General features: G+C 45.1%; 1 protein-coding gene across 1 annotated transcript in view; it reads left to right on the top strand.

The window, feature by feature from the left end:
• Positions 1 to 11851, top strand: part of dnah9 (dynein axonemal heavy chain 9) — a 148784-nt gene extending 136933 nt beyond the window's left edge. Inside the window, exons 74-78 of the mRNA XM_022742269.1 lie at positions 2816 to 2986; positions 6719 to 6901; positions 8761 to 9014; positions 9175 to 9310; positions 11145 to 11851. Of these exons, the coding sequence (XP_022597990.1) occupies positions 2816 to 2986; positions 6719 to 6901; positions 8761 to 9014; positions 9175 to 9310; positions 11145 to 11372 (972 nt within the window). The 3' untranslated portion in view covers positions 11373 to 11851. The remainder of the gene's footprint in view (positions 1 to 2815; positions 2987 to 6718; positions 6902 to 8760; positions 9015 to 9174; positions 9311 to 11144) is intronic.
• The last annotated feature ends 2270 nt before the right edge of the window (positions 11852 to 14121 follow it).

The following is a 14121-nucleotide window of genomic DNA, read 5'->3' on the forward strand; positions in this document are numbered from 1 at the left end:
GAGTTCTACAATTCAGAGCTAAATCAATAACAATAAAACTCCTCCCATATGGCTCCCTGGGACATAACAGATTGTAGTTTGAGTTATATGAATAGTTCTCAGAGGTGGAGCTGCTCTGTGGGTGGAAAGAGTTTGTCAGTAAGTCTTACTTACTGGCAACTTGACTGTTAGAAAACAGAGATAATGAAGTCATCTAACAGGGAGAGCTGAAAAGCATGAAAGTCAAAACTGGATGAGTCATGGAGCCACAAAATATTTATATACATGCACGATAAACTGTAGATTTGTGTGATAGTAGCCATGCAATCTGTTCAGAAACTTTCCTATCCCAGAATGCCTTAGGATAAACAACAAGCAGCGCATCCATTAGATTAGAGAGCTCCACACAGGTTAGAGCTGAGTCCTGCATAAGAGTCGCTGATGTGACGTGTGATTTACCTGTGTCCTGCTCCGCTAGTGTAAACCATCTTTACCCAGGGTTCATTTACTGTTTCTGGATCTGCACACCTTTATTTCACTAAGGACCCGGGGGGGGGGGGGGTCTGTTCTATTCTCATTATGTACACTTGACACAACAACTTATTTTGCATTTGATTTTCTGTAGAACTCAAGCTGCGATATTAACAAAAGTACACACATAGTTCCGTACAACACTTCCTGTCAGCCGTCTGGCTCCTCATTTCACTAATTCTGACGTCTCTTATGAAGCGACATCATCATCATCATCATCATCATCATCATTTTTTAAAATGACGAGAAGAGGCAAACGACAGAAAAGAGCAAAGAGAACGAAAAAGTTTGAGATGAACCGAACTTGCCGGAGCATTTGATGCCAGTGTTGTTTGAACAAATCACTATTATAGACTGATTTTGTAATGATGGAAATGTAAAACAAATAAAATACACAATGATTTACGACAGGACTTTTTCTGTGACAGTACTTTGAATGTGCAGTAGTTCCCCAGCAGCCCCCACATATACCTTATAGAAAACAACAATCTGATATTCACAGCCACTTCCTGGTGTCATCATCCAGCTTGAACTTCCATCTCTAGCTCTTCTTTCATTGGCTACACAACTACCTGTGACAACACAATGAACGTCTGAAAACGTTTTGTCCAAATGAATTTCTGCGACGCCACATTTCAGCGCTGACTGGACAGTAAGACACGAATCCAGCAGCGTCCTCCTGACATCAGCCTCATCCCTGTTAATAATGTTGACACCACTGAGCCTGACTTTGCTTCAGAGCACTTGAGACACAAACTGTGACAGCTGCTGGCACTATCAGGCTGCTGCCTCACCCCCGCCGCCTCACCTTGCTTGTCGTATATTGTCATTTATCATTTAACATCAGCGTTGATTGACAGGGCGAAATCAGAAACCAGGCAGGTTCTTGTTTCGACCGCTGTAGCTCAAACTGCACTCTCTCTCACACACACACACACACACACACACACACACACACACTATTTGTCGACAGTCAGAGCCGTGTTGTTTTCAATATGTCCGTCCGTCCATTCGCTTCCTGTGGACACGATATCTCAGTCACACCTCGAGGGAATTTCTTCAAATTTTGCACAAACATTCACTTTGACTCAAGGACGAACTGATTAGATTTTTGGTGGTCAAAGGTCAAAGGTCAAGGTCAGTGTGACCTCACAAAACACTTTTTTTAGCCATAACTCAAGACTTCTCTGACTCTGGACAAACAGGGATGTAATCTGAAACGAGTCTGAGCGGCGGAGGGATACGACCACGAGGAGCTGATTCTAGTTCCACTGGTGTCTCCTTAAAAAAAAAAAAAAAAAAAAACTGACAACTGCCAACATTGATATGAATGAGTTCCTCAGGGGGTCCAGACGGTGCGGGCGAGTACGACTTGTATTTACATCTCCCCCTCGTTCTCGGCGCTGCTCAGCGGGCACAAACTGACTGTCACAGCGGCTCCGGTGGGAAGAGCTGCGGCGTCTCCACATTCGCCTGTCACCGCACAACCATACTAGTGGCCAAGATTTGGCTGTAGAACAGGGGCTGTAAATGCCTGTGGGTCCCCGGGGCCGGGGGGGGGGGGGGGGGGGGTCTGTTAGGCCATCGCCTCCCTCACAACCATCTGGAGAGAAACTCAGTGTATTTCAGCAGAGGAGACACACGAAGAAGAACCGTGACTCAGCAGTTTTACTCCTCTTTCAACGATATGCAGGTGTATGCAATCAGCTAGAAGAAGAAGTTAGCCAGCAAAGTACAGAGGAGATCAAACGGGATGACTACAAAGTGTTCCTGTATTAAAGGCCAACATATTTCCCATCAAAACTTTCATCAGGACATTATGATTAGAAGAGCTTTTTTTTTTATTTAGTTTAAGTGCCCCACAAAAAGCAGCCTGTCTGAATCGAGCTTCCACTTTCATCTGCACTAACTTAAAAGCATTGATATTCATTATGGACCAGCAGATGGAAAATGCCACATTTCCTTCCCCTTGTTATGGTCATTAGCAGTGTGTCAATTGATCCTGAGTGTTTGAATCTCACCCAGAAATATCCCGTCATTTATATGGTTCCATTCTTGTCCTTTGTCAGCACTACTTTAAAAGACCCTGGTACTTTTTAGTCAGGAAGTAATTGGAGTTGCCAATCTTCATGCTGTTCATTTAAAATAATCTGGGTGAGATTTAGTGTTGGAGTTAAAATATTGTTCTATTCAGGTGAGAAAGTTGCCACACGACCTTTATTACACCTTTTGTGAAGTTGAAAAAGAAACGATGAATGTGGGTTAATGCTAAAACACAGTTCTGACACGGTTCCTTCTGCTCCAGTACATCGACGACACCCTACCTGCCGAGTCTCCCTACCTGTACGGCCTTCATCCCAACGCTGAGATCGGCTTCCTCACGCAGACCTCCGAGAAGCTTTTCCGCACGGTGCTGGAGATGCAGCCGAGGGACGGAGGAGCCGGCGAGGGCGGCGGGACGACGCGGGAGGAGAAGGTAAAGAGGAAGACTTTAAGATCATACAAATCATGGCCGAGAAGATGTGGAATTAACCTGCTGCAATAGCTTCCGCTCCTCTGGGACGGTTTTCCATCAGACTTTGGAACTTGGCTGCAGGGATTTCCCGACTCCCAAATACAAAATGAAACTTCTGGCCCAACATCTGCCCGGGTCCTCAGCCCAGTCTGTCCAATGTACTTCCACATCTGGGCAGATTCAGGCTGTTTCTGTGCGTGCGCATATGAGCCAAATTCAGGCCGTGGAACTGAGCTTATACTGGGCCAGAAGAAAACAAGCATGTGGCCCAAGTATAGGCCGGATTTATTTAGTATCTGGGAGAAGTTCTATAAGTCTATGTTCCGGTTAATTCCAAAGGTGTTGGTTGGGGCTGAGGTCACAAACACACTTTGGATTTTCCTTGATTGGAAATAATGGCTCTTGCTCAAACCATAAAAAAACAGCCCCAGAACACAAGTACACTAATGTATGTGGACAAGTGATGAGTGCTGTTTCACATGTTTCTTGGCCATAAAATAAAACAAAAACAGCCCATAATTCTGCTTTCATCTGGAGTCCGTACATAACTCATTCCAGACCTGGTAGGAAATCTGGACTACGTATTTTATGGTCTGGTGGTGCTCCATCACTGTTCATTAGATTTGTTTGAATTGCTCAACCCTTAACCCAGGTACTTTTACTACTTGGCAGTTACTACTACTATTTTTAGATTAAGATATTATATTACAAACATATAATAAGCTAACGAAATACAATGCATTGTAAAATATTAAAGGTTCTGTAAACAGTCGTCTCTGCCCCTCCCTTCACGAAACACAACTGGATAAAGTTACTCTGTGAACGAGAGCCAACAAAAACCATCCACCAACAACCATTAGCCCACGTTAGCATTGTTGTGATGTACTTCTTCAAAGAGGAATGTCACATCAGAATCAATCAGATGCTTAAACGTGGGTTTATTAGAACCACTGGGTTAAATAAGTTAACTGTGGATAAAGTAGTCAAATCTAACTCAGTAAAATGCTGCTTCCACAGTGATTGATCAGTTCTAACGATGTTATAATGTCCAATAATATGTCAGTCACAGGGAACATCTGATTGTATGATTTAAGTAGATTCTGCTGATAATATTTAGACAGAAATGAAAGTAGGAATTTAAATGCAGGTCTTTGAGCTGTAATGGAGTATTTTTAGACTCTTGTATTGCTGCTTTATGTAAGTAAAGAATCTGAGTGCCTCTACCACAGCACTTTATACACATTTACCCAAAATTGACTCTGACAGTTTCAGTGTCTTCGGAAACATTAGAGCCACAATAGAATATAAAATCAGGTTCTGTGGGTTTGAACAATTTGTTCTAATAAACCCACTTGCATGTGAGCGAGGTTTAAGCATCTGATTGATTCTGATGTGACGTTCCTCTTTGAAGAATTAGTCCGGCCCCTCGAACAGAGGGAGACGTTCAGAGCTGATACTCAAACCGAAACCTTCCACCAAGTCGACTGTCTCACTATAAACTCTGTGAACCAGCGCCGCATCTTAAATACATGATGACAACAGGTGACATTTCCTGTAGCTGCTGCACACTCATTTGAAAATAAATTGCAGACCAACTGTTTGGGGCCTCTGACAGCGACCAGGGTGATTTTTACAGGGATGGCATTTTGTGGTGCGTCTTCTGGTTCAGTGGCGCTCTGAGACGAAGCTTATTTGAGTGTAAAAGCTCAAACAAATATTCTGTCAGAGAGAGTGCACTCCCTCCACGGAGCAAGTGGCACTTTTTTAATATCATAAATAAGGGTCTTGGTAGTCTGAGTGTTAGCTGTGTTGAGAAGTCATTAATGCTCAGTGTGGCTTGAAACCAGCAGCAAACTGTGACTTATGTTACAGGCTTCTCTTTTTATTTCTCTTCTGAAATCTGTGTCTGATCCAGGAGGCCGCCGGCAGCCATCTTTGTTCAGATTAGGGCCTCAGTGTGCAGGAAGCGTGGTCACACTTAGGATGGTTCTTTTCAGTGTGACATCCCTCCCCAGTAAAACCAGTAGATGTTATGTGCAAACACAAATCACGACCAGTAGAGGAGGGCGATGTGACGATCTTCCTTTATCGTATGATCTGGGGCAGTGACTGGACTTTCAAATTAAAATACTTACATATAGCAGCTGATAAATAAATAACTGTCCAGAGACATCTGTCATTTCCAGTCAGGACTTTCACAATAAAATCAGAGCAGAAACACTGTGATTACCTCAGCAGACCCAGGTCAGAGGTCGCGGTGGTGGCCTGAGTGAGTGTCTTTTGGAAGCGTCTCAGTTTCCATGTGATGAATTCTCTTCCTGTTTTAACTTGATCATATTTACTTTAATTTTTCTTCCTTGTCAAAATCTACCAGCAGCTTTTTGTGTTGATTTTAATCTCCATGTTGTCGACTGTGACTGTGACTGAATGTTCATGCTGCTGATTTTGGAAACATCACTACAAACTACGGTGGCCCTGAGAGCTCAACACACTGCACCTCAACAAAACGCGAGCAAATAGAAGGAGCACAGACGGTGACGGAAGTGTTTCCAGGAAGTGATGACACGCTGACGCACGAGGGATGCGCTTGTTGTCCAATGCTTTGTGAGTTATGAAGACGGCTACTCGTCAGCGGTGATGGAAAATTAGCTAAATGTACGTTCGTTTGGTTTATTAAAACATAGATCTGTGTCCCCTGGAAACACTTCCGTTGTCGTCTGTGCTACTTGCAGCGTGTTTGTGCAGTTGCTTGTGATGTGTGTGCACGTGTGTTGTCACATTGATGAAGATGTCGCTGTAACAAACACCACCTCGTTTCAAAGTGATGAATGATCAGGTCTCATTAGCTCTTTGTAGGAAACGGCGTAATCCTTGTTCAGATTGTCAGGTTTGTTCAAGACAGGCTTCTCGCTGTCAGCCTCTGGACTAAGCTGATCAGGAAGGTTACCATGGTAACTGAGCTTGGCTCATTTAAACCTCCTCGAAGAAAAGGAGATTCCTGGAAATAAGCCGGTTTACTGAAGTAAGTCTTGTTTAGCCCTCTAATATCAAACATCTTAGCCTGTGTGTGTGTGTGTGTGTGTGTGTGTGTGTGTGTGTGTGTGTGAGATGTATTGTGATGTGTGACCTTTCTGGCTCAGAAGCCTGGATACTCCTGTCCTAACAGATGACAGCCTCGCAGGCCGCACCGATGAGACCCACTTTGTATTCAGTGAGCTCAGCAGCTGCCAAACCCAGATCAGATATTTGAACTGAAAAATCCATAGATATGATGACCTCATATCCTTTGTTCGGCACCTAATCCGCTGATTGATCGCTAATGCCGGCTGCCTTGGGAAAATGTTGACACAGACATTAGCTTTCATCACTTACCCACAAAAATATGATGTGAGCATTGATTTTCTGGAGGGATTAGACTGTTATTGAAAACAAAGAGCTGCCGTTGCAGAATAAATCTTGATGAATATTCATGGACTGTCGGTTTCAAACTGTAACAGTTTCTCAGGCTGTCAGCGTCATAGCTGCGAGTTTATCTGACACAGATCGCACCCATGTCTCATCAGTCTTTGATTTAACGAGCGTTCTCTCCCTCTCTGTGTTTCTCTGATTGTAGCGGTGAGATGGATCAGATGACATGTTTCTGCTGTCAGCTCACTCGCTCACTGACTCATCGTTCCCTTCACATGTCATCAGGTGCGTGCCATGTTGGAGGAGATCGTGGAGAAGCTGCCGGAGGAGTTCAACATGAGCGAGCTGCTGGGGAAGGCGGAGGAGAGGACTCCCTACCAGGTGGTGGCGCTGCAGGAGTGTGAGCGCATGAACCTCCTCACGCAGGAGATCAGACGCTCGCTCCGAGAGCTCGGCCTGGGACTGAAGGTGAGGAGACTGATGCTGGCGGAGGAGGTCAAGGGGGGGAGGGGCGGGGTTTGTCAGGTTTGGTAGTGGGACACCTGGACGAAACACTTTTAGGACTAAAACATGAAAGTTTGCCTGTGGAATCACCATGTGTATTACATCCAGGCCGTTCGTCTGGAGACTCCCAGGAACCTGAATCTGAATCTGAATCCTCCTGAGAACCTCTGACCCGGCGGAGACGCAGCTCACAGCCGAATACCTTCGATGTAAAACCAACAAACTGGAAGTGAACTGTCCCTCAGTTCCCCTCCACCTGCGATGCTCTCTGCTCCACCTCGGCCGCTGCATTAGTCTTCCTGCATAAGTGAAGCTCTTCCCTCTGTTGTTTATGAGAAGCCCAGTCTTAAGAGTGACTCAGAGAGAGGCAGAAAGGAACGAGACGTCTCTGCTCTGTGTGTCGAGCCTGACTGAGTCGTGTGTTAGCAACAAACGAAGAGAAAAGAAATGAGTAAAAGCGTTTGTCAGGAGTTATGAGGATTCGATCTCCCCGACGCTACAAGCCTCAATAAATCGGCCCAGTGATTTAAACGCCATGTCGACTATTGTAGCAGCAAATGGAATCATATTTTGTCTTTATAGTGGAATAAATAGGAGCCGTGAGAGTGTTGGCCTTGGTGAGCTGGTGGAGTGTGCTGCGGCTGAACCGACACATCAGATCACACCGAGGAGGCCGGGAAGGTGAAAGGTTCACGATAAATCTGCAGGACCATATCAACCTTATAAAGAATCGTTATGACTGTCACACATACGTATCTGTACATCAGCCACGCATCAGCTGCAGTATCAGCGGGGGAAGGACACCACTGTTTTCACCCTGTCTCATTACTCCTCGGTGCCGGCGTCTCTCTGCTATCTTACAACATGTTTCCTTATCTGGCGTGGCGCGCCTGTCGTCGTGTTTGTGTATGCGTCAGCAGTTTGTTACCGTTCAACACCTGATGCGGCCGGGAGGTGTCACCTCCACAGTTCAGCTGCAGAGACAAACAGGAAGAGACACGTTAAACTCCGGCTGTTTGTGGAGAAGTTGTGTAGAAACCCGAAGAACAGTCAGTTTAATTAAAATAGATGTTATCAGACGATCAGAAAGAGGAGGGAAGCCAAACTATACAACAGACTCTTCTAATATCTACACACAGTCTGTTCATCAAAGTACAGCAAACACTGGGAAAGTCTAATTACAGCAGTGACGAAGTTTATGTTCAACTGAACTGAAATGAAACAGCTCACACATCTGTCAGTTACTCATCCTTTTGTTTTTGGTTCGTCTGTCCCATTCACGATACGTCTCAGCTTCAACTTCAAACTCACAAATACAAATATTTTGGTATTTTGTGAGTTTTCAAGCACCTCAAACTGAGACTCAGTAGTGTGGTTTATAGTGGCTTGGCCTCTGCTGACGTGAACCTCAGCGAACATTAGGTTTGATTTTTATAAAAGAATGACATCTGATGTTCATGGCGGCTGCGGCTCAGACGTAGAGCAGAGAGGGGTTCGTGCGTTGATCACGGAGCTGGTGTCCAGGCTGACGTTTCCCCCGGTGACAGGCCAGAGCGTCGGCCCGTGGGAACAGAAAGCCAGAGTCTCCGATACAGAAGATGCTGTGGTAGTTAATTAGCTGTGTTGCATCGCTCCTATTTAAACTCCTCTGTCAGAGTGCAAATTGTTCCACGAGAGCTTCGTGAGTTCGTCTCTGAAATCAACCGTGAGCCCGTCACTGATCTCCAAAGATCTTTTCTTCTTCCTGCCAGCAATAAAGAATATTAACAATTCATCTGAAAATTACTTTCAGCGGGATGTGAAATGTTGTTTTCTCTCCTCAGGGAGAGCTGACCATGACCAGTGACATGGAGAACCTTCAGAGCGCCATTTTCCTGGACATGGTTCCAGAGAATTGGACCAAGCGCGCGTACCCCTCCATGTCCGGCCTGGCCCTGTGGTTCACCGACCTGCTGGCCCGGATCAAGGAGCTGGACGCCTGGTCGACGGACTTCGTCTTGCCCTCTGCAGTGTGGCTGGCCGGCTTCTTCAACCCCCAGTCCTTCCTCACAGCCATCATGCAGGCGATGGCTCGAAGGTAGCGTCGGCTTTTCATGAGGGCAGCACACGTGTAGGTTGTGATGTAAACCGCCTGGTGTGACGTGTGTGTGTGTGTGTGTGTGACGTGTGTGTGTGTGTGTGTGTGTGTGTGTGTGTGTGTGTGTGTGTGTGTGTGTGTGTGTGTGTGTGTGTGACAGGAACGAGTGGCCTCTGGACAGCATGGGTCTGCAGTGTGACGTCACCAAGAAGAACCGTGAGGACTTCAGTTCGCCGCCTCGTGAAGGCGCGTATGTGCACGGGCTGTACATGGAGGGGGCGCGCTGGGACACTCAGGTACACCAGTTATTCACTGATTAGGAAACGGTGTCCACACTTTGAGTCACAAGAACCTCGCACAGAAATCTTCCTTCGACACACCACTCCTGAAAACGGATGATAGATGAGCTCACCTCCGAACGGAGTCCAGTAAAGTAACTTCCATATTTCTCCCCTAAAAGGCTTCCACGTTCCCTTTGTGGTTTAATTTTCTCCTTTGCATCCTGCCTGCGTTCAGCTCTCGGAGCACAGTGCATTACTCAGCTTCCCAGGGCTCTATCTATCTACATACATACAGCTACTGTATACGCACCCGGCTTTCAAGGAGCATCCCTGTAGACTTCTTAATTAGAGAATATGCAGACTTTGCACTTGAACACTCAGAACACCCTTTAGAGGAGTGGCTCCTTTTTTATTTCCTTCATTAAAGTTGGGAGAGACAGACAGACAGACAGACAGACAGACGGACAGACAGACTGGCAGACAGACGGACGCAGACAGACGGGCAGACAGACAGACAGACAGACGGGCAGACAGACAGACAGACAGACGGGCACGGCAGCTTTTCCTCACAACCCCTCCCCCTCCTCCTCTCGGCCCCAAGGCCAGTCCTGTGCCACTGGCGAGGAGAAGCCGAGTGTGAACAGAGGAGTACGCCGCGCTCCATCTGGACGCAGCAATAAAAGTGAAAGATTTATGATAAACCTACTCATCTATATTAATGAGCCGTGTATTTCAGACATCAAAGAGATACTGTACATGATAAACACCTCGTGTGCTGCTGAGTGGACGTGATGGGAACGCACAGGGGAAGCTTGTGTGTTTATGCGATGGACGCCACTTACTGCGGCTCGGTCACATACGTTTTTGCTCTCCATATGTTGAGAGATGAAACAATAAAAGCGGATCTGTTACAGCAGTCACAGAGTCTCATTAAACTCATTCAGACTGACTCCGACTGAGCCAAATGTTGTGCTTTAAGATACGACGCACATTCAGACGTAAAGTTGTTGGTATTTAACACGTCTTTAAAGTTTTATAGCAGTTGCAGATACAATTAGAGCTTCGTCCTCTGAGCTTTTCCAAAGTCGTCAGGATTTACATTCATTCCTGAAAGTCACTGTGCATGCATGGAGAAACCTCTGTTTGTCAGGCGCTAAGTGTAGGAGGATTAATTAATGAGACAGACCACTCTGTTTCAGCGTGTTTACAGAGAGTGTATTCTGAGGCAGGGCAGCTTGACTTCCACTCAGACTTTCACCACTTTTCAAGGGCGACGCAGGACTGTGTTCAGCAAACTCAAAGTCTGACGTCGCTGGTGCCAAACGTGAGAAGTTAAACGTCTAATTTTTTTTTTTTATTCCTCTGCGCCGGCGACGGTCAGAGCCGGCGCCATTTTGTTTTCAGGTTGTCCGCCCCAGTCCTGTAGACACGATATCTCAGTAACACCTTGAAGGAACTGGGAGTCAAGGATGAACTGATTAGATTTTGGTGGCTAAAGGTCAAAGGTCAGGATCAGTGTGACCTCACAAAACACTTTTTAGCCATAACTCAACACCTCACGCAGCAATTTCACACAAATGGTTCATATTTTCTCTGAGTCTGGATAAACGGGGATGTGACCTGGAACTAGTCTGAGTGGCGGAGGGATACGACCACAAGGAGGTGGTTCTAGTTTTTTATCATTCACTTGAGCCTCACTGGCACATACAGCATCTGGATGAAGTTTTCATTGGGCCTAAAACTAATTTATAACCCCAACCACTAACACCCTCAGATCTGTGATTATGTTTCTGTCTGTAGTTGACTGGCTTGTCCCCCCCCCCTCTGCTATTCTGTCTCTCTCTGTCAGACTGGCATGATTGTAGACGCCCGGCTGAAAGAGCTCACCCCGACCATGCCAGTCATCTTCATCAGAGCCATCCCGGTGGACAAACAGGAGAGCAGGAACGTCTACCAGTGTCCCGTCTACAAGACCCGTCAGAGGGGACCCACGTACGTGTGGACCTTCAACCTGAAGACCAAAGAGAACCCCTCCAGGTGGACCTTAGCTGGAGTGGCCTTGCTGCTGCAGATCTAGCAGGAGTTTCGATGTTGTTATTGTGGATATGGTGACGGTGCCAACAGGGCCAAGGGTTCGAATCCCATTTGGACCAAATATTTTTAAGCAAGATGATGTTAATAGTGACAGTCTTCCCGGTACAAATGAAAACTTGAATTTGTTTGTAATAAAATGAACTTTCTCCATTTAAAACACTCAGGGCTTTTGTTGCTACGATATGACCCATAGCTTATGGTTGTTAGCTAATGTTAGCAAACTACTCGTGATACTATTAGACATCTCTCGTGCACTACTTTTGGTCCCATCGCGCTTTGGAGAATCTTGAGGGACTACAACCTACAAACCACAGGTCACATGATGGATGGCGACAGCTGAACGTCAGCAGGCCACTCCACGTCGGCGACAGTCAGAGCCGGAGCTTGATAGAACTTCTTCAAGGTTGGGACAGACATTCACTACGACTCAAGGATGAACTGATTAGATTTCTGGGGTCAAAGGTCAAGGTCACTGTGACCTCAGAAAACACTTTTTACACTTATTACAAGACTTCTCTGGATAAACAGGGATGTAACCTGGAACTAGTCTGATTGGCAGAAGGATACGACCACGACGTGGCGATTCTAGTTTTCCTGAGTGTATTTTGTTTCAAATCAATGCAGAACGTTTTTCAAATGATTCTGAGAAAAACAAAGCTTTGGAAATGAAGTCGTGCTCCATAATCCTGTCATTTCCACTTGTGGCCACAATAAGCGCTGCTTTAAAATCTGCATTGTTCCATTTTAAACTCACACTTGGTGAAGTCCTGGCAGAACTACATATATTTTATTGCATAATTAAAGTGCATCTGATCTCCACAAATAGACATCTTGTGGACTGTGTCTGTTTGCCCGAGTGAATTTCTGGTGTCATGTCCAGTGGCAGGAAATCTCTCTCCACCCACAGAAAGTGACACATCACATCTCCAGAGTAAATCTCAGAAACAGAAGCGAGTGAGCAAAACTGACTTTCCACAGACAGAATCAGCCTCTCTTGTCTTGTAGTTCATCTCGGATGCTTGTGGGTTTGAGGAGTCCATGATGTAAAATGGTCTTTGAATGCTGGTTTCTGAGCCTTCACTGGTTGTAAACTGTTAGAATCATCCATGGCTGCTCTGTAGACTTTGAACTGCTGCTTCCAAGTCATTAAAATGCTAATTATCTGTATGCATTTGTGGAAAATTTCTAGTAATATCATGTATCTGTGAGTCACTTTATGAGGAGGTGTTATAAATCTGTAGCTCATTGGGGAATATCACAGAATAAATTTAACTATTGGGAGATTTCACACTTTTTAGCTGACTCCAAAACTGTAGAACTACCTACACCATGTACACATTTTCTAATAACACCATCATTTGATCATATAGAGGATATTTTTTATATGTGTGGGAATAATTTTACATTAATTCTTACTTTCTTCCAAAAATCTTGCAGAATAAAGATGTTTTATCTTGTCGTTCCAGATTGTGCATGTGGTTTATTTTCACATACTCCACATTAAGTCCCATTTTAGTGTCACTTTGCAGTCATTCCCCTATCTCCCATTTCCAGTCTCCCAGTCCTGCCTCTTCTTTTCCAAGTTTTTAGACCAACTCTGTCCCCCTCTCCTCCTCCTCCTCCTCCTCCTCCCTCCACTCCACTCCTTTCTTCTTCTCCCCCCAACATTTGAGATTAAATAAACCCTCCAAAGCAGAAAGTGCGGAGTCTCATGGATCCCTCAACATGTACAGTAGAGGCACACACACACTACAGTAGAACCCAGCTCTAAAAATGTCTCCCTCCCTCTTTCTTCCTGTCTCAGCCCAGGTTCCCTGGCGTCTCCTTTTTCTGTTTGTTGGTGAGCTTTAACAATGCGCTCAGAGACAGAGAGGCATGAGGAGGAGGAGCACAGTGATGGAGGGTGAGGCAGTATATAGAGAATTGCCAAATTACACCTTCAGGTGGCATTATGAAAACAGATTCTATGTGTGCACACATACAGTGCCCATGCAACCATGCAACTACAGGATGGCTCTGCACAGAAGAAATATTCCACCATTACTGCAGCAGTGGAGCTACAGAAATGTTGTGATGTTGTGAAGTGATGAAATATTACTAACCCATGTAACTGACCTAAGCCCCAACCACATTCATTTTTAAACAATGGGTCTGATACTTCACACACAAGTAAACAAAAGCTTCTCATTTCAAGGTGATGTCTGTCAAAGAGTTGGTTCGAAACTCTCTCTGCAGTTGACACTTTTGCTGTTTTAAAATAAAAACACTAATGGTTCTTAATGACAGGTACATGCATGTTCTCATGAAAAAAAACTGAGGCTAAGCTACATGTGCCAGGCAAAAAGTCCAGTTTATGACCCATATATAAGACATGGAAATAGAGGAGCAGCCATGCTGAACAGCCAGATAGGCAAATATTATATATAAAAATACAATCAAAGCATTATTCTTTCAATCCTAGCTCTGTTTGGACATTTACTGTAGAGGGAGGAATATGCTAGCAGCTCTATGAGGCTGAATTGGGCACAGCCTGCTTTGAGGTGAATGCTACCTTTAGCATATTACCATACTCACAGTTAGTGTGAGCATGCCAAAGTTTAATGGTATAAAATGGTATATAAATGTGGTATTTGATCTTTTATTTAATAGTTTGCTTCAGACATGAAAGGGTTACTGGCTCCCTTATTGGTTAGTACATAACAACAGAAGGTGTGTTTGTTTAGAAAGTGGCA

The sequence above is a fragment of the Seriola dumerili genome, unplaced genomic scaffold, assembly GCF_002260705.1.
Source record: "Seriola dumerili isolate Sdu_G_001 unplaced genomic scaffold, Sdu_1.0 BDQW01000068.1, whole genome shotgun sequence".
NCBI lineage: Eukaryota > Metazoa > Chordata > Actinopteri > Carangiformes > Carangidae > Seriola > Seriola dumerili.